The sequence below is a fragment of the Lissotriton vulgaris genome, chromosome 1_2, assembly GCF_964263255.1.
Source record: "Lissotriton vulgaris chromosome 1_2, aLisVul1.2, whole genome shotgun sequence".
In the NCBI taxonomy this organism is placed as follows: domain Eukaryota; kingdom Metazoa; phylum Chordata; class Amphibia; order Caudata; family Salamandridae; genus Lissotriton; species Lissotriton vulgaris.
Genome location: NC_141686.1, coordinates 334455786 through 334477089, shown reverse-complemented (window position 1 = coordinate 334477089; position 21304 = coordinate 334455786). Strand labels below are relative to the sequence as shown.

At 41.3% G+C, this 21304-nt stretch overlaps 1 protein-coding gene across 1 annotated transcript in view; it reads left to right on the top strand.

Annotated features, from left to right (window-relative positions):
- The window catches only part of LOC147736687 (arylsulfatase A-like), a 113230-nt gene that overhangs the window by 37906 nt on the left and 54020 nt on the right, over window positions 1–21304 (top strand). Inside the window, exons 3-4 of the mRNA XM_086953426.1 lie at window positions 15118–15336; window positions 15441–15610. Of these exons, the coding sequence (XP_086809552.1) occupies window positions 15118–15336; window positions 15441–15610 (389 nt within the window). The remainder of the gene's footprint in view (window positions 1–15117; window positions 15337–15440; window positions 15611–21304) is intronic.

The window sequence follows — 21304 nt, the reverse complement described above, 5'->3', positions numbered from 1 at the left end:
TCCGTCAAAGCCGGCAGGTAAGAGAGGTTGGAATGGGGAGGGCGGTAAATAAGTATTCCAGAGCAGGAAGTGGAAGGGGAAATTTGAATACTAAAAGGCAGGCCCTCTATGCAGTCGATAGGGTCATATGGAGGGAAGGAAGCCGTCCATTTGGATTTATGGATTAAGGCAACGCCACCCCCCTGTTTACCGTTTGGTCTATTGGCGCAAGCGATACTGTAGCCATCCGGTAAGGCAAGGGTAATGATGGCGTTCGTGGTCTCATTTAAGCAGGTTTCGGTTAGAAAAAGCAGATCCCAGTTATTGTCCCGTAGGGACTGCCAGATGTCGATAGCATGTTTGTTCAGAGACCTGCAGTTAATGAGTGCATCTCTGAGGGTGAAAGAAGGGCGGGCACCATGAGTGGAGACAGATCTCCGAGCGTGGGCAGGACTAAGTGTAGAGTCCAGAGAAGGTAAGGAGAACTGGCAGGTTTTACATACGTAGACGTGGCTCAGGGCGCCAGGGATAGACCTGAGACAGGTTGGGCAGGGAGGGGGTCTCAAGGAGAGCAACATGGTGCGAGGATAGATTGTGGGGGTAGTGCTGGTGAGTTGGGCAGGGGAACCGGCCCCGGTCGCGTCATGATTGCAGACGAGCGCAGACGAGCTTGCCTTAAGCGCGCCTTCGGCGCGCTTTCGTCGCGCCCGCTGCGCTCGTCCGCTGTGCTTCCGGTAAATACACATGTATATAGTGAGGGGGCGGTTACAGGGGGCGTGGCCTCAAAGTGGGCGTGTCCCTGTCCCAACGAGGACAATGGCGGGAGAAGTGGGTCGGCGATTTCGGCCTTTTATAGCGCTCGTTTCGCTATGTGAGAGGTGCCTGCACATTGTACTCGTGTGTCAGGAAAGGAAGGTGAGTGCAGTTTAAAAACACCAAATTACAATTTTAAAAACAAGAGTTGTGCTAAATTCAGTCTGCTCCCGGCTGTGCCTCAGGAGGTTCTGTGAGTAATCTGCAGCGCTAGTGATCAGCGCGCTTTTGTAGGACTTGCAGGGGGCGTGGCCTCAAAGTGGCCGTGTCCCAGTCCCAACGAGGACAATGGCGGGAGAAGTGGGTCGGCGATTTCGCCCTTTTTTAGCGCTCGTTTCGCTATGTGAGAGGTGCCTGAACACTGTACTCGTGTGTCAGGAAAGGAAGGTGAGTGCAGTTTAAAAACACCAAATTACAATTTTAAAAACAAGAGTTGCGCTAAATTCAGTCTGCTCCCGGCTGTGCCTCAGGAGGTTCCGTCAGTGTTCTATGCAGACCCCATTGGCTGGTTTACTTTGTGCTCTACTGACATATTTGGATGGTAACAGTGCTTTGTGCAGACTCCATTGGCTGGCTCACTTCATGTTCTACAGACAGGTGTTGGGTGTGAACAGTGCTCTGTGCAGATCCTATTGGCTGGTTTACTTCATGTTCTACAGACAGGAGTTGGCCAGTGCCTAATCCTAAAAGAGCGGATGCCAGTGCCTAAAGCACTGCTCAGATCCCGGCTCTTAAATACCATGCGCCAAAACCAATGCTGCATAGACTCAAATCCACCTCATGCCACTTGCATCTAAAATATACTCTTGCTGGTTCTTACTTTCTTGCTTTGTGATGGTTTTTCCATTTCTCTTTTCCTTTGTCCTGCTCTTTTGTGTGTTTTTCCTTCCTTTGCTCTTAGGAAATGTCTGAAGTTCCCCAAGAATTTGTGCCCGTTCTCCGTGACTGGCAACTTTCGGCTCAAAATAAGAAGTGACATTAGGTAATAACAGAGCTATGTGGAGACCCCATCAGCTGGTGTCTGATCCTTGGAGTTTAATCACTGATCACACACCAACTCCTTTGCTTTGCTACTGAACATGGGAATGAACCAGTAAAACCTTATAGTATAAGTGACCTTTGAGGCATGTTGAGTGCAGGGCTAGTCCATGACATGAGCATCAGATGCTGACAGGCAGATAAAAGTCTCAACATTTCTCTTGTTGTAACAGATCATATCTCGGCGTGCCCACCTTCAGTTTTGGTTGGCTGAGGTGAAAGGCAGAATTTTAGTACCCACTTCCTGCTACGCTCACCCCTCCTTCATTGGTTCTACATGTTCTTCGAGGATATCCGTGTCTTGTTCCAACAATCAAATATATTGATCTTTAAACGCGCCCACAGAACCATACTAATGGGGGTTTGAATAAGTACTACCATCCTTGTGAGGTCCTACACCATAATTGTCATTAGTGATCGAATACAGTCAAAGGCACATGGTTAAATGTTTATTTTATCAGTAATATACAGAAATATGATAATCAGTTTTTATATGAAGTGCCGCACATATCCTAGGGGTACGAAAAGATGGATAATGCTCTTAATGTGTCAGAAAACACCATATATCATGGGTACAGAAAGATAATTTAAACTGCTTGTCACCCATTTCTCAGTGCTAAAAATTATAGGCAATAACAATACATAGAGATGGTATCCAATCATGTGATCAACTGGAACGCAGAGTTTATATAGTTACTTATATTTTGTCAATCTCGCTGTTAGATAACATCTTCCATGGAATGGCACGTAATGTTAATGCCGGAACAGTGTTGGTGAGTGATGATCCCAAGAGGTGATTGTGATCACTGCATATGTATGGTGTGTGATAATGTTTCCAGCCTTGATGAAATTACCCGCAGATGTAGAGTGTGAAGATAATGATACTTAAGTCCCCACAGAGATAGTGTGTGATTATACTGATGTTGAAGACCCCACAGAGATAGTGTGTGATTATACTGATGTTGAAGACCCCACAGAGATAGTGTGTGATTATACTGATGTTGAAGACCCCACAGAGATAGTGTGTGATTATACTGATGTTCAAGTCCTCGCAGAGATAGTGTGTGAGTATACTGATGTTGAAGACCCCACAGAGATAGTGTGTGATTATAGTGATGTTCAAGTCCTCATAGAGATAGTGTGTGATTATAGTGATGTTCAAGCCCTCGTAGAGATAGTGTGTGATTATAGTGGTGTTCAAGTCCCTGCAGAGATAGTGTGTGATTATAGTGATGTTCAAGTCCCCGCAGAGATAGTGTGTGATTATAGTGGTGTTCAAGTCCCCGCAGAGATAGTGTGTGATTATAGTGATGTTCAAGTCCCCGCAGAGATAGTGTGTGATTATAGTGATGTTCAAGTCCTCTCAGAAATGGTGATTCATGTGGTTATTTGATGTTCAAGTCCACACAGATATAAGGACGAAGCAAAGGCATAGTAAATCTGGGTCCATAGCTTATGTAAGTTCATAGTTATCTGAAGTCCCCATAGTGGCAGTGTGTGATTATAATGATGTTCAAGTCCTCGCAGAGATAGTGTGTGATTATAATGATGTTCAAGTCCTCGCAGAGATAGTGTGTGATTATAATGATGGTCAAGTCCTCACAGAGATAATGTGTGATTATAATGATGTTCAAGTCCTCGCAGAGATAGTGTGTGATTATAATGATGTTCAAGTCCTCGCAGAGATAGTGTGTGATTATAGTGATGTTCAAGTCCCCACAGAGATAGTGTGTGATTATAGTGATGTTCAAGTCCCCACAGAGATAGTGTGTGATTATAGGGATGTTCAAGTCCTCGCTGAGATAGTGTGTGATTATAGTGATGGTCAAGTCCTCACAGAGATAATGTGTGATTATAGTGATGGTCAAGTCCTCGCAGAGATAGTGTGTGATTATAGTGATGTTCAAGTCCTCGCAGAGATAGTGTGTGATTATAGGGAGGTTCAAGTCATAGAGCTGGTATCCAATCATGTGATCAACTGGAACGCAGAGTTTATATAGTTACTTATATTTTGTCAATCTCGCTGTTAGATAACATCTTCCATGGAATGGCACTTAATGTTAATTCCTGAACAGGGTTGGTGAGTGATGATCCCAAGAGGTGATTGTGATCACTGCATATGTATGGTGTGTGATGTTGTTTCCAGCCTTGATGAAATTACCCGCAGATGTAGAGTGTGAAGATAATGATACGTAAGTCCCCACAGAGATAGTGTGTGATAATAGTGATGTTCAAGTCCTCGCAGAGATAGTGTGTGATTATTGTGATGTTCAAGTCCTCGCTGAGATAGTGTGTGATTATAGTGATGGTCAAGTCCTCACAGAGATAATGTGTGATTATAGTGATGTTCAAGTCCTCACAGAGATTGTGTGTGATTATAATGATGTTCAAGTCCTCGCAGAGATAGTGTGTGATTATACTGATGTTGAAGAACCCACAGAGATAGTGTGTGATTATAGTGATGTTCAAGTCCTCGTAGAGATAGTGTGTGATTATAGTGATGTTCAAGTCCCCACAGAGATAGTGTGTGATTATAGGGAGGTTCAAGTCCCACAGAGATAGTGTGTGATTATAGGGATGTTCAAGTCCTCGCAGAGATAGCGTGTGATTATAGTGATGTTCAAGTCCTCGCAAAGATAGTGTGTGATTATAGTGATGTTCAAGTCCTCACAGAGATAGTGTGTGATTATAGTGATGTTCAAGTCCTCGCAGAGATAGTGTGTTATTATACTGATGTTGAAGTCCCCTCAGAGATAGTGTGTGATTATAGTGATGTTCAAGTCCCCGCAGAGATAGTGTGTGATTATAGTGATGTTCAAGTCCTCGCAGGGATAGTCTGTGATTATAGTGATGTTCAAGTCCTCTCATAAATGGTGATTCATGTGGTTATTTGATGTTCAAGTCTCCACAGATATAGGGACAAAGCAAAGGCATAGTAAATCTGGGTCCATAGCTTATGTAAGTTCATAGTTATCTGAAGTCCCCACAGTGGCAGTGTGTGAATATAGTGATGTTCAAGTCCTTGCAGAGATAGTGTGTGATTATAGGGATGTTCAAGTCCTCGCAGAGATAGTGTGTGATTATAGTGATGTTCAAGTCCTCGCAGGGGCAGTGTGTGATTATAGTGATGTTCAAGTCCTCGCAGAGATAGTGTGTTATTATTTTATGTTCAAGTCCCCACAGATATAAGGACAAAGCAAAGACATGGTAAATCTGGGTCCTTAGCCTATGTGAGTTCATACTTATCTCAAGTCCCCACAAATATAGGGGCCGATTCACAGAACTAACTTAAGACAAAATCCTAACGTACTACTTTTGGTGTTCACAGAAGTAAGGATTTTGTCTTAAGTTTGTCTTAAGACAAACTAAAGACAGACTTAAGACAAAATCTTAACTTAAGTCTGTCTTAAGTCTGTTTTAAGACAAACTTAAGACAAAATCCTAACTTCTCTGAATACCAAAAGAAGTAAGTTTAGGATTTTGTCTTAAGTTAGTTCTGTGAATCGGACCCATAGTGTCCAGTTAGTGATGTTCATGTCCCCAGAGAAACAGTGTGTGATTATATTGCTGTTCAAGTCCCCACAAAGACTGTGTGTGATTACAGTAATTCTCAAGTATCCACTGAGATAATATATGATTATTGTGAATTTTAAGCCCCTTTAAAGATAATGTGTAACAAAAAACGTGTGCACATTTTGACTGAAATAATGTGCAAAGACAATATTAATCTCCACACACAAATAGTGTGCTAAGACCATCTTGTTCAAATACTGCCTGAATGAGTGTTAATACACAATGTTCAAGTCTCAAAACAGTTGAAATCTGAGGCTAAGGATTTTCAAGTCCACAGATAAATTATGTGTAAATATAGGAATGTTCAAGACCCATAAAGATAGTATGTGGCTACAGTTATGCTCAAGTCCCCACAGAAATAGTGTACAGTTACAGTGACGTTCAAGTCCCCACATAGAATGTGATTATAGTGATTGTCAAACACCCACAGAGGATAATGTGTAGTTAACTTGATTTTTCAATTTCCATCAAGAAAGGGTGTGAAGAAATTGAGTTCAAGTCCCACCTCAAATAATGTAAGAACACAATGTTCAAGTGTCCAAACAGAAAGAATATGAGTCTCAGGTTGTTCAAGACCACACATAAATTACAGGAATGTTCAATTCCCCATTGAGATGGTGTTTGATTATAGTGATAACTCAATAATCAAAGGAAGGAGAAAGGAGCTACTGTAGGTCCACTCAGCTCCCCATGTAGATATATATAATCATGAGTAGATTGGACCACCACAATTGTTATTCTAGAGTCTCACAGTTGTTGTTCAGGAAGCCCTCAAACCCTATTTTCCATCTGCGGCATATATTGTCTCCACTTGGGCAATTGTTGCGAGTGACATCATCATTGGGTTCTACACCTGGGTACTCCCCTTCTCCAGGTGATTGAGGCCTCCAACTTGAGAGAGAGTGTCTGGTGAGTCACATCAGTGTGATTTGTGTATCAGAAACTGAGATTAAAATTATCTACTATGCCGAAAATAATTTTTAATATAAAGTGAGGACAGTAGGGATATGGTTAAAAACAGTAGGAAGAATTACTTATCCTTGGCATCAGTCAAGACGGTCATGTTTCAGCCGGAAAAGTTCTCTGTGGGTCAATGGAAATACAAAACAGCCCTAGCATCTTCCATCTGATGAGTTAGGATTGTTGACTGATCAGCTCACTGTAACTATTTTAGAGCTACAAATATGTACTGAGCGAGTACACATATGGCACCAGGCATAGATACCCGTATGCAGTACATAAGAAGGAATGTTGCAGAGCCAAATGTTTAAGCTAGTAAAATCAAAATGGATAATCACAGATCAATGGACTGTCTAAAGCTCTTCTTACTCAGGTTAAATGCTTAAAGAGGCCAGATGGCCCCCCCCATCCCCATCCTCAAAAACCTTATCAGGCCCTACAAGGCCACACGGTCCCTCCGCTCTGATCACGAATACCTCATCACAGTTCCCAGAGTGAAAAGGGTGCGCACAGGCGGACAGCACTTCTCCGTGAACACAGCCATCCTATGGAACTCTCTCCCCCGCAAACTAAGGTTGGAATCGGACTACCTCCTGTTTAGGAAACTACTCAAAACGCACCTCTTTCCCTGATCCTTATCCCCCCGCCCCCCTTTCTTTTCCCGGTACTCTACCCTCATGATTGGTTTGGATCCCAGCACTGGGATGCCTCCGGGTTACTACGCGCTCTACAAAACCCTAATAATAATAATAATGGCATATCATGTTAAAGGGAGCAGTTCATCGCTTCTGAATTAAATTGGGCTGCCTAAGTGCACATGCAATAACTTGATAACTAGAAGTTAGTGCATAGCTGAAGATATCACAGCTTAGAAACACAGGACTGTGGTTGCAACTCTGTGACCTAAATAAACTAAACTTGAGGCTGTGATATATAAACATTTGTACCATTCCACTGTACTCTATTGGATACACAGTAAAAGTAGTGCAGGACCACATTTTTAGAATCACAGGCCAATGAGGTAATTGGCTGTTTTGTTTCCATGTGATTCTAAGCGTTGTAAGGGTAAGGCAGGCTAGTGGTGTCTTGTGTGAGATTTAGATACGATGGAGCCTTCCAGTACACATTTCGACCCAATGTCAAGCTGCTAATGGCAAGGTGTGTGAAATGCATCTAGCCGGGTTGTAGATGTTACAATACATGCCTGTTTATTTATTTATTTTTAATATTTGTAAAGCGCTGCATATACCCGTAGGCGTCTTGGCGTGGGGTCTTTATCACACATGCCTTTACCACGCAGGGGTCGTAACCTCAGTATGTATATTTAAGGTAGGTAATTCCATATCAATAAATATATATATATATATATATATATATATATATATATATATATATATATATATATATATAGGAAAAAATCCTAACTATATATACCTACTGGCTATCGCCAGTAGGTAATATATATATATATATATATATATATATATATATATATATATATATATTACCTACTGGCGATAGCCAGTAGGTATATATAGTTAGGATTTTTTCCCTATGGGATTTCTGAAAATTCTATGTCTAATAACTTTGGCGTTTGTGGACGGAATTGGCTGAAATTTTCAGGAAAATGGCACATTTTGTTTCTGAGCAGCTCCTGGAAATTTGGGGGGGGTTCGTCAAGGGGGGGCCGAGAAAAAAGGGGGGTCCCAAAACACGTTTTTCCCATGTTAATTTCCATAGGGCGGTTGGACTCACTTTTAGCCCGAACGGCTGAATGGATTTCCACGAAACTTGGCAAAATTGTAGGGACTGTTAGCCCGATGTGCCTTTGCTAGGTCTCAATATATGTGCTTCAGTGAATTTTGAGAAATTAACGTTTAAAACAAGATATATATCTGTAACAGCGCTCCGGGCTGCGCTCCGGTCCGCTTACTTTTCGCGTATCGGAACTTTGCGAAGCGAAGCTGATTGGCTCTCCGGTGTCTGTCAACATTCTAAACAGTCCGGCGCGGCCGCCATCTTGTCTCTCGGTAGGATCGAGAGACAAGAGGAGGCCAAAACAAAGGGGGAAATGAAGGAAAGGGGGCAAGGTAGACCCCTTCTGATCCCCTAGGATTGATGAGGGGATATTATAGAGTCACTGACCATGTCATGAATGATGTAATATGTGACATCATTAGCAGTGGATTGCGGGTCCGCGATATATAGTTAGTGCATCTAACTATATATGGAATTTCAATGGTTTTGTGCGAGTAAAATAAGGTTTTTTAAATGCTAATCCCTAACTATATATGGTCTATAACCTATGGTTTTTTCAGTGAATATATATATATATATATATATATATATATATATATCCAAGAAAAACTCGTCCCAATCTCCAAGACCGCCAAATCTTGCACAGTTCTGGAAAAACGAAGAGAGGAACCCAGAGATGGTGCCAAACAAGTGCGTTTTATTAAAGCTCAATCTCGCTCAGCATGCCCGCCATTACGCGTTTCGACAGTATCCACTGTCTTGATCACATGATGTGATCGCAAAGTAACATGGGAATTTATCCATCTAATCATTGACACAAAAGGTGGACTAAATTGTAACCACCACATTCAAAACGTAACAGTCCTTCAAAAGGGTACATGGAAACAACAAAAGGACTAAAACAATATTGTATAGCCCAGTTCCATCTTAAATACAACCCATAGTGGGTGAATAAACTGAAGTATATACATACATGTGCAAATACGCAAATAAATAAACATGTATAAAAAACCTCATCAATATATACATATAAATATATAAATATATAGATCATAAAAACCGATGTTAATTTCATAATTTATAAAAGAACTGTGTTCACAGACCCTTTTTGAAAGAACATTAAAAAAATATATCCCAAGTGGGAATTTCCAATAAAGTGTCATGTGCTATATGTAAACAGAATCACATGTAAACACACATAATTCAAAGCATCAAATTCCCTTAATGTAACAAGGAGCAGCCATCATCGCAAAAGTGCAAGTAAAGAATATTTAAAGTGTTTGAGTGCAGATAAATTATATCTAAATGTTTAAAAAGCGAAGAGCCCCTCCCTACTTGAGTATCTTCAGACTGACAGATGTTAATACACAGCTGCGACCGGAAATGCAAAACAATTCTGTTGACTTTGAATTTTATAATTATTATTCTCAGAACAGTGTAATACAATAACTAGACAGTATAATTAATCCTAACTCTGGTACAGATGCAAAAACATTTTCTAATTGGAACTATAAGCAGGTGTATAAGTCCTCACTGGCATTAAGACCTCCAGGAGCACGACTATTAAGTTCCAAAATGTACCGAGTTTCAAGGACCCTGAGTAGCCCATCCCTATTTCCCCCTCTTTTGAGGGGTGGCACACAGTCTATAACAAAATAGGTAAGGTGTTTGGGATCACTCCCATGCACCTCCTGAAAATGGCGTGCCACAGGGTAGGCTTGTTCGTTGTTGGAGATTGCCCTCAAGTGCTGCAGTATTCTCCTGTGAACCGGCAGCCGGGTACTCCCTACATACCTAAGTTCACAGGGGCACTGCAGCACATATATATATATATATACACACTCAGATCATGCACGGTAAAGGCACACAAATGTACCTGTGTGATAAAAGCAGCATGTTAAAGGGTTTGTTGTAAAGACTGTTTACATGTAGCCATCATCTATAACAACATAGTCCATATGCATAATAATTTATGGAAACAAAGAGAAAGCATCAAAGATACTCTGAATTCTTGGTACAAGCATTACAATGTAAGGATAAGCATTGATGTCTTTAAGAAATTAACGTTTAAAACAAGATATATATCTGTAACAGCGCTCCGGGCTGCGCTCCGGTCCGCTTACTTTTCGCGTATCGGAACTTTGCGAAGCGAAGCTGATTGGCTCTCCGGTGTCTGTCAACATTCTAAACAGTCCGGCGCGGCCGCCATCTTGTCTCTCGGTAGGATCGAGAGACAAGAGGAGGCCAAAACAAAGGGGGAAATGAAGGAAAGGGGGCAAGGTAGACCCCTTCTGATCCCCTAGGATTGATGAGGGGATATTATAGAGTCACGCTGGGCCCAAAAAAAAAAAAAAAAAAACATCCGATTTTTTCGCCGTAGAGACGCGTCTTGGTACGCGAACCGGGCAGCTAACCGGGAAGCTAACTGGCAGTGTAACGGGAGTCTGACGAGTAGCTGATTGGCTGTCAACATTGTAAACAGTCCGGAGCGGCCGCCATCTTGTCTCTCGGTAGGATCGAGAGACAAGAGGAGGCCAAAACAAAGGGGGAAATGAAGGAAAGGGGCAAGGTAGACCCCTTCTGACCCCCTAGGATTGATGAGGCGATATTATAGAGCCACGCTGGGCCCCAAAAAAAAAAAAAAATTCTGTTTTTTTCGCTGTAGAGACGCGTCTTGGTACGCGAACCGGGCAGCTAACCGGGCAGCTAACCGGCAGTGTAACGGGAGTCTGAGGAGAAGCTGATTGGCTGTTATCATTGTAAACAGTCTGGAGCGGCCGCCATCTTGTCTCTCTGTGGGATCGAGAGACAAGAGGTGGAAAAAAAAAAAGGTGTAAATGAATGAAAGGGGTAAGGCAAACCCCTCCTGAACCCCTAGGATTGATGAGGGGGCTATTAAAGTTCCCTGGGGGGTGAAAAAAAAAATTGTGATTTTTCGCGGTAAAGGTGCTTCCTGGTACGTTAACCGGGCAGCTAACCGGCAGCGTAACGGGAGTCCGACATATTGTGTTTTTTGAACGTTTATGATATGTGCACGTGTGGATTTTGTCTAATTAAGGTTAAAAAAATATATATATATCTTTAAGCGTGTTCTGGCGCGCTTACGTTTTGGGTTTGGTTTGCGCTGCAGAGACGATACGTCACGGTTATGCGATGCATCATGAGGCGTCTCACGGGCTACGTGATACGTCACTTAATAAAGAATATATTTTACAGCTATAGATATTAGCTTTTAAAAAACCAATGAAATTCACAGAAAAAACCATAGGTTATAGACCATATATAGTTAGGAATTTGCATTTACAAAACCTTGAAAATTCACTGAAAAAACCATAGGTTATAGACCATATATAGTTAGGGATTAGCATTTAAAAAACCTTATTTTACTCGCACAAAACCATTGAAATTCCATATATAGTTAGATGCACTAACTATATATCGCGGACCCGCAATCCACTGCTAATGATGTCACATATTACATCATTCATGACATGGTCAGTGACATCACTGATGACATCACTGATGACATCTCAAATGACATCACTGATGACATCACTGATGACATCTCAAATGACATCACTGATGACATCACTGACATCTCATTTGACATTACTGATTACATCACTGATGATATCATTTATGTGATAATACATCTTCAGACTCTAATATAACCTTAGATACACTCAGTGTAAACAGGCACTCACAGACTGTCACACATCCATGGAGTTACCCACACACCTAGTCAGTCATGCAAAGAATCAATCCCACCTGCATTTCCTCAACTATACAGTTATACACACCTTACTTATTCAAACATATACTAACACATATTTACTCTCTTATACAATCCTTGATACAAGTTCACAATGATTCATACAGCCACTTTCACATTCACTGGCTCTTATGTTCAGTTATTTATATATGTCAACTCTCACATGGAGTGTGTTTTACATATGTACTTACTTTAACATGTAGAACTGAGATATCCATTCACTCACCAATATACTCATGCACACAGTCAACTGTCCATACAGCTGTTTCTACATGCACTTTTGAACCCATACACCTAGGGAATCAACTGCTCACACATCTATGCACAGAGTTATACACCTCCCAGCCACCCACACACATACTCAGTCTCCCATACAAATACTTGGGCAACCATTCAATAACCCATATAGTTAATGATATAGCTACTGATTTAAACATGCAGCAGTTTACAGAAGAACATAAATAATGATTGCCAAATTAAGACACTTTAATCACTAACCCATGCACTCAGTGAGACACATTTAATCATTCTCTCATACAGTCAGTCATGCACCTACTAAATCCTTCATCCAGACACTTATACATCCACTCATTCTTCAATATGTAAGACATATTTTAACTTTACAGAAACATACAGTCACTGGGTGTTGTCATCAGTGATGTCATCAGTGATGTCATTTGAGATGTCATCAGTGATGTCATCAGTGATGTCACTGACCATGTCATGAATGATGTAATATGTGACATCATTAGCAGTGGATTGCGGGTCCGCGATATATAGTTAGTGCATCTAACTATATATGGAATTTCAATGGTTTTGTGCGAGTAAAATAAGGTTTTTTAAATGCTAATCCCTAACTATATATGGTCTATAACCTATGGTTTTTTCAGTGAATATATATATATATATATATATATATATATATATATATATATATATATATATATATATATATATATCCAAGAAAAACTCGTCCCAATCTCCAAGACCGCCAAATCTTGCACAGTTCTGGAAAAACGAAGAGAGGAACCCAGAGATGGTGCCAAACAAGTGCGTTTTATTAAAGCTCAATCTCGCTCAGCATGCCCGCCATTACGCGTTTCGACAGTATCCACTGTCTTGATCACATGATGTGATCGCAAAGTAACATGGGAATTTATCCATCTAATCATTGACACAAAAGGTGGACTAAATTGTAACCACCACATTCAAAACGTAACATTCCTTCAAAAGGGTACATGGAAACAACAAAAGGACTAAAACAATATTGTATAGCCCAGTTCCATCTTAAATACAACCCATAGTGGGTGAATAAACTGAAGTATATACATACATGTGCAAATACGCAAATAAATAAACATGTATAAAAAACCTCATCAATATATACATATAAATATATAAATATATAGATCATAAAAACCGATGTTAATTTCATAATTTATAAAAGAACTGTGTTCACAGACCCTTTTTGAAAGAACATTAAAAAAATATATCCCAAGTGGGAATTTCCAATAAAGTGTCATGTGCTATATGTAAACAGAATCACATGTAAACACACATAATTCAAAGCATCAAATTCCCTTAATGTAACAAGGAGCAGCCATCATCGCAAAAGTGCAAGTAAAGAATATTTAAAGTGTTTGAGTGCAGATAAATTATATCTAAATGTTTAAAAAGGGAAGAGCCCCTCCCTACTTGAGTATCTTCAGACTGACAGATGTTAATACACAACTGCGACCGGAAATGCAAAACAATTCTGTTGACTTTGAATTTTATAATTATTATTCTCAGAACAGTGTAATACAATAACTAGACAGTATAATTAATCCTAACTCTGGTACAGATGCAAAAACATTTTCTAATTGGAACTATAAGCAGGTGTATAAGTCCTCACTGGCATTAAGACCTCCAGGAGCACGACTATTAAGTTCCAAAATGTACCGAGTTTCAAGGACCCTGAGTAGCCCATCCCTATTTCCCCCTCTTTTGAGGGGTGGCACACAGTCTATAACAAAATAGGTAAGGTGTTTGGGATCACTCCCATGCACCTCCTGAAAATGGCGTGCCACAGGGTAGGCTTGTTCGTTGTTGGAGATTGCCCTCAAGTGCTGCAGTATTCTCCTGTGAACCGGCAGCCGGGTACTCCCTACATACCTAAGTTCACAGGGGCACTGCAGCACATATATATATATATATACACACTCAGATCATGCATGGTAAAGGCACACAAATGTACCTGTGTGATAAAAGCAGCATGTTAAAGGGTTTGTTGTAAAGACTGTTTACATGTAGCCATCATCTATAACAACATAGTCCATATGCATAATAATTTATGGAAACAAAGAGAAAGCATCAAAGATACTCTGAATTCTTGGTACAAGCATTACAATGTAAGGATAAGCATTGATCCCTTTAAGTAATTTGCCAAAAAGGTTAAAAAGAGTTTATATGGTATCACAGCGCAGTGCATCATCATTCTTTAATCGCAGTTAAGAATCAAGCCGGCAATAGTGAAGTATTCAGGGGTTTGAAACTGTCCCAATTTGCTTTTAGCAATATTTATAAAATCACTAACAATATTCAGACACAAAAAGTCAGAATGGAAAACTTCATGTAAATTAAAGTTTTCTTTGAATAAATATGGAAAAGGTTAATTTTCATGAAAAATATTTGGATAAACACAGGATTATGCAGATTTTCCTTTGAAATGTCTTTCTGCTGCTTGTGTAGTTTTCTGGTAAGCAAAGTGTGTTTAAATGCAGTGTTTTTAAGACTGCAGTACCGCCTCCTGTCTACAGGGGTGCAGCTAAGCAAAAATGTAGACACACTTGATGAATCACAGGTCCCCATAAGGCAATTGTTTTAAAAGTAGTAAAAAATTACACATATGTTCCTGACGCCATTTTTTATCATTTAAAAGACATTGCCTTGTGGGGACCTGGGTTCACGTCCCACAATGCACTCAAGTCCCCACAGCGTGACTGTGTTATCACCCAAGTCCCCTCAAGGATAGTAACAGAAACTCACATATGCAGTCTGTGCATGCATTTTGAACGTGACTGATTCTGTTATATCAATGGTAAAAAAACGGCCTTTTAGACCATGAAACAGGTCCCAAACAGCCCGAAAACAGCCTACACATTGGCTTCAATCTCAGTCTGTACACGTGTGTAATGTGCGTTCTGGCATCTTCTTGAATCTCATCTCTCTGTGTTCTGTCCAAGGGCCCCTGCCAGAACCTCACGTGCTTCCCACCAGACACCAAATGCTTTGGGACCTGTGACCAGGATGTAGTCCTTCTGCCCGTCTTCCAGAACGACAAGGTTATCCAACAGCCGGTGGACTTCCCCACACTGGTGCCGCGCTACAACGCCTTCTCCAAGCAGTTCATCATGGACGCCGTCCAGCAGCGGAAGCCTTTCTTCCTCTACTACGCGTCTCATGTGGGTCTTGTGAAGCATCAATATGGCTGATCTGATCAGTTGGACCTATTGACTGGTGTAAGGTACACCTGGTAATCTTATTTTTTTATCTCTTTCCCTCCCAGCACACCCACTACCCGCAGTTTGCCAGCAAGGAGTACACCGGGCAGTCTCTGCGCGGCCCCTTTGGTGATGCCCTGATGGAACTTGATGGCTCTGTGGGTGGATTAATGGCGACTATCCAGCAACTTGGAGTGGAAAACAACACTCTTGTGTTCTTCACTTCTGATAATGGGTGAGTCTGGTGTCTGTGGAACAGCAGTTTACCTTTTGTTCTTCTATTTTAGTGCTGTTCCTGCTTGAACCAAAAAAACAATAATTGTAATGAGTATAGAGAAACATTATAACATAGAGGAAGATTAGTCCACCCTAGAGATAATTCAGAAATAACTTTAAATACTGAAAAGGTGAGAGGAAAAGAGCAATTTTAGGCTGTTTTTTTAAATGTGTTTATTAACAATATGTATTAGTAAAATGATCAATTTAGATGCTAATTGTATGATGACATTTTGGTTCCATTTAATTGTGTTATATTTGTTTGTGCCATGTTTGTGCACCTTTTTAGGCCTCAATCAAACAATCAGCTAAACTAGAAATTTGAAACATTCACAACAGATAAAATTAGAATCTTTATCACAAAAAGTGGTGTAAAGTACAGTGGAAAATACATATAAAAATATTTTTTGACAAAGGTAGAATGCTATTAAAACAGTTGAATAGTAGTGACGGTCTTGTAGTGTAGTTCCTGTATTCCCAATAGGCTCTGCGCATTGGAATAACATAAACAGCAGTGTAGATGTAGGACTGAGGTCATCTAGGTGTCTACTGACTATGTTAGACTTAATTAGTTTTGCCAGCTAGCTCAGAGGTCACTAGAAACTTTCTCGAATGTTCAGGAAAGGGTTAACCATCCTGATTTAGACAAGAAGGGATTAGTTTCTGACAACCGCATAAACATGACAACTTTGCTCCCTCAGAATAAAGAGTATATCTCTAGAGTCGTGTGAAAACAATAGACAGCCATTTCACTCAGTCAATCGTGCATGCTTAATTTCACCAGTTTGCAGAGAAATAGAGACGGGCGTTTTCAATAAAAGGCGTTATTTTATTGAGCAGTCTTCTTTCTAATGCAAGAGAAATGAATTGCCACAATTGCAATACTTATTATAAAGTAAAGTGCGTACAGTAAAAGTAGTACTATGAAATAATACTATAAAAGCATTTATATGGTTTCTTAGCCATATGATACTTTAAACTGGATAAAATATATACATACATAAAAACATTGACTAACAAGCTCAACTGATGCTTCTAAGATACGCCTACCCCGGTTTACCTGACCTAAGCCTAATACGTGGGAAGGAGTAAGTAAGTTGCAGTTTTAAGTTAAGTTAGGTTTTTGCCAAGAATCGGAATCAAGAATCCTCTCTAAGGTTTTAATCAGCTCTGTACCTTGGTTATAGAATGAAGGAGGTCTTGTATCTCGCTTCTCAGGACTCGATCTCCCAGCAACCCGCGAGGGTGACTTGGGAACACCGGAGCTGGATTTTCTCGGCTGGAGAAAAAGACAGCGTCTCTCTCAGTGCGTCAAAGGGAGGGGCGTTTTTCTTCAGCTCGAGCAACAGCTGGGCTCCCGGGCAAGTAGAACGTCGTTCTGCTCCCACCACCGTGTGTTTGCTTAAGGCAACGTTGGTATATTTATACCTGAAAGGTGCCGGGTTTGACGTAAGGTTGGACATAAGACGTCACTAAGAACTAACAGTTCTTTCTGGACTCCAGGAGTTCTTGTGCAAATCAAAACAAAAGCTGGGGGAATTCCCGGGCTGCTGGAGGCTTGGTTTGTTTAAAGAATGCGTTGTGCTTTCGAGGAGTCCATGGGAGTAGCCTTTCCGTGTTTTGGACTGCATGGGATTTTACTAAATATGGATATGATTCTGATGCCTTTATAAGGATATTATTTGTTATAACCACATAAGGGCATGAATCGGGAATATCGAATTATGGTCCTGATAGAAATACAACACTCACTCCACGTATTAATGTCCATCATTACTAAAAAATACAATGCATGTGTGTTTTCCAACCCACCCCAAAATACATAAATTGTTTTTGAAAAGGTGCGTGGTTTATACACGAAAATGAGTATTGATACTGTACGTTTTTTCAAGCAGAGTTATCATTCAGTTAAATGCATATATATATCAGCTGAATGAATTGCGAAAACTACACATGAAATGGCTCTGTATACAGAAAAGAAGGTCGAGACCATTTCATCACATATTTACACTATACTGTACATGTGCTAGAGGCTGAGGTAAAATATATGTCTCTAATGTCTCTAAAAATAGAAGCTTTGTTCTCTAAGAATGGTTCTACTTTAAGCAGAGTACCATGTGCCAGAAAAAGGGTAAATATTTTTGAACTGAAAGAAAAATAATTTCGCTTTCAGGGGAAGGAAAAAAAATATAGTTCCAAATGTTTTCAGTAGCTTTGTTTAACAAAACTGAAGGCCGAATGCAGAGTTCAGGGAACGCTGTGTGCTTGTCGTTTTGAAAAGTTATTCTCTTTGTTCAGGGGAGAACATCATATCAGACAGGCTTGCAAAAAATTTGTCTACAACATCAGGTGAAAGTTCGACCAAGTTTGAAAATGCTGTAACTGTGCAGTTTGGAGCGTGATTGCTATCATTGATGTTTGGATCAGCAATGCTCACAGAAGGTTGTACCTGTGTGGTGCTGCTTTCCTCTCGTACTTCACCGCCACCTATTCGTAATGGTGAAGTCTCAACGAATGCCGTCATCAGAATAAGTAGCCGCTGGGGACAACACGTTGCATGAGTCGTTACTGGACAAAGCAAAGTATCGATATCCATTGTTACTACTGATGGTAGTTTAAGACAGACGTCCAACACGCATTCTTCTCCACATAGCAGACATCGAAGCACAGGTTAGATGCAATCTTGCCAGATTGGTCTGAATGAAAGAAACCAGGTAGTATTCAGATCTCTTAGCCAGGCCAATCTGAGGACCTTAGTGATGCAGTCTCGGTAGCGTATTGCTAGGATCGTTTCTTCCATCGTTGCTGGAGTCTTGTCTGTAGCTTGGCTTCCCATATCGGAGCAAAAGGAACAAAAATAAAATTCTTGCCACGAGTCCCAAAATTAAAGGTAGGCCGCCAAAGACAGAATGGACAAAATTCGGGAAGATGCCTAGAACTGTTGCAAATGGTGTTAACAGTCCCGAAAAAATTGTCTTAAATACATGTGCGATGCCACTGGTATCAGACATGTTTAAAATTCTACGAAATGCACGGGGGAATTTGTCGATAAAAGGATATGCATCTCTGTTGCTGTTCTTGCAGCTTGTAGATCATACGTTTCTTTGAACGAGGTCAATGGCACAGTAGTCTGTAAAAGGATAGACTTCATTCTGCTTAAAGTATCAATTCGAATAGATGAGATATTCACATAAGGCCATATTGCCGCCTCAATGTCTGGATTGCTGTTTGGCTACAATACTTGCATACAGCAAACAACCCTGGAAGTAACAGTTACAAGATAGCATTCTCCTCGCACCATTCCACAACAGCTGTGGTCATTTATTAAAACGTAGCTACCGTTGGAAAGCTGTCTGAAAAATGGTTCTATCTGTGTGGCAGGAGTGCCTTGCAGGTGACATGAAAGGTTATTTGAAGACCCTTCGCAGGCTCCTTGCAAGTTAATACCTTGACACAGAAGTGTACCGATTAGTGATTTCTTACAATTATTACCACTAAGGAATACCTCCTTTTTCCCTTCACTATAACATTTGTGTGTATAAGGTAAATCCCAGATTGACTTGATGTATCCTTTACCCAACCTTTCATACTGGCCTGCTGGTATATATTCTTGGCAATATTTAAACTGGCAAGTTGTTATCGGAATTGTAATTGTTCCATGTCTTATCCATTCAATGACAGGTCTCTCTGACATTGTCAATGGTAGTCTCTCAAGTTTTTCAATGCTCAGAATCGTATAGTCTGCTCCTTTTTGTGCCAAACTGATTTGTTTATCAGTAAGGTTAAAGATAGAAAATAATGACGTTATATTGATTAGACGCCATGGCACATAGCCTGAACCTAGGTTTTGCAACGTCCAGCCAAGCTGTGCAATAGAACGCAATTGGGACTGACCATGTTGTAACATTAGCAAGTCTTGCTCTATTATATCAAAGGCAGATGATACAATGCTGTCCAGTGAATATATTCTGGAGGACAGAGTCGTTAACCCATTGTCCACTACAGAAAGTGATTTTTCCAAATTTATACGATCAATTTCTCGTATTTTTTCTGCTGTTTAAATTTGCATTACTTTCCAAGCTTCGTTGTATGCAGCATATATACCGGCCGCTTTGAAACATTTTTGACGCTGTTTGCGAGGTCCCATTATGAAATCTCGCAAGCCAGCACCTTCTTTAAGTAAAGTCAAGTGTTGCTTAATTTCAGCCAGTGTGGATTTCCGTAGCCACTAAAGGTATAATTTCCCTACACTGTATGTTGTAACTATCCCTGGATGTTGTCTCTAGAAGTATCTTGGGCCTGGCCTGGTCATTTTGAACCCCTGTTTTTTGTTCAGGAATCGATCTTGACAGTTATTTGTGTCTGTGGGCCAGATCAACCATTTATTCCAATCAGGATTTGTTCTGTTTAGGTGAAAAATATGGGATATGTCTATTTCCACATCCTCAGTACTATTACTATCAGGTATGGGCTTCGGGATAGACGGTTTATTTAAGTCTTTTATCTTAGCTAAACCAAGACAAGTAGTTTGTTGAATGGTATCATTCAGGAATATTATTTGTTCTGGGATCGTGCAGGCTCTAAATAATGATTGTAGACCTTGTACCTGCCAGTCTTTTGTTCCCCAGATGGTTTTTGTTTCAATGTTATTTTTCCAAAATTCAAAACCAAATGTAGACATTTTGTCATAAAATTTTTCAGAATAAATCAATTTAATATTTGTCAACATTGTTTCCATTCCTGTCTTATTTAACATTTTAAAATAAAACATTTCTGGATCACTGTTGTTAAACCCTGAGAAGTATGGAAATTTCTCATAAAATGTCTTCGAACTTCCTTTTGATGGAGTTGGACCACCAGAAGGCGCAACAACGCACCTTGCACGCCAACGGGCGGGATAGAGCCGTGAGGTGACCGGCGGCATTTTCAATCACCGGCGGAGGAGCGCTGGACAGCCCGCCAAACCACAGCCCCCAGCAGCCTCAGGGGCGGCGTGCCTGTGACGCGCTTGGAGCGCCCGGAGACGCTAGATAACGCTGACCTCCCAGGAGCCCAGGGGGGAACACCAGAAGGTGCAACAACGCGCCTTGCGCACCAACGGGCGGGACAGAGCCGTGAGGTGAACGGCGGCATTTTCAATCACCGGCGGAGGAGCGCAGGACAGCCCGATCAACCACAGCCCCCAGCAGCCTCAGGGGCGGCACGCCTGTGACGCGCTTGGAGCGCCCGGAGGCGCTAGATAACACTGACCTCCCAGGAGCCCAGGGGGGAACACCAGAAGGCGCAACAACGCACCTTGCACGCCAACGGGCGGGACAGAGCCGTGAGGTGAACGGCGGCATTTTCAATTACCGGCGGAGGAGCGCTGGACAGCCCGCCGAACCACAGCCCCCAGCAGCCTCAGGGGCGGCGCGCCTGTGATGCGCTTGGAGCGCCCGGAGGCGCTAGATAACGCTGACATCCCTCTCGCCCCGCGAGTCGCACGCGGGAGGCGCCAGGGAGAAGCCCGGGACAAGGGCGGGGCCGTCTGTGGCCGTCCGGGGATGATCAGGGACGGGACGGGCCACCCCCCTTGGCTTCACTCGTGAGTACGAGCAAGTTGTAACTCGTGGATGTAACTTTGTATATGTTTTAACAGCTGTCCGTGACTTCT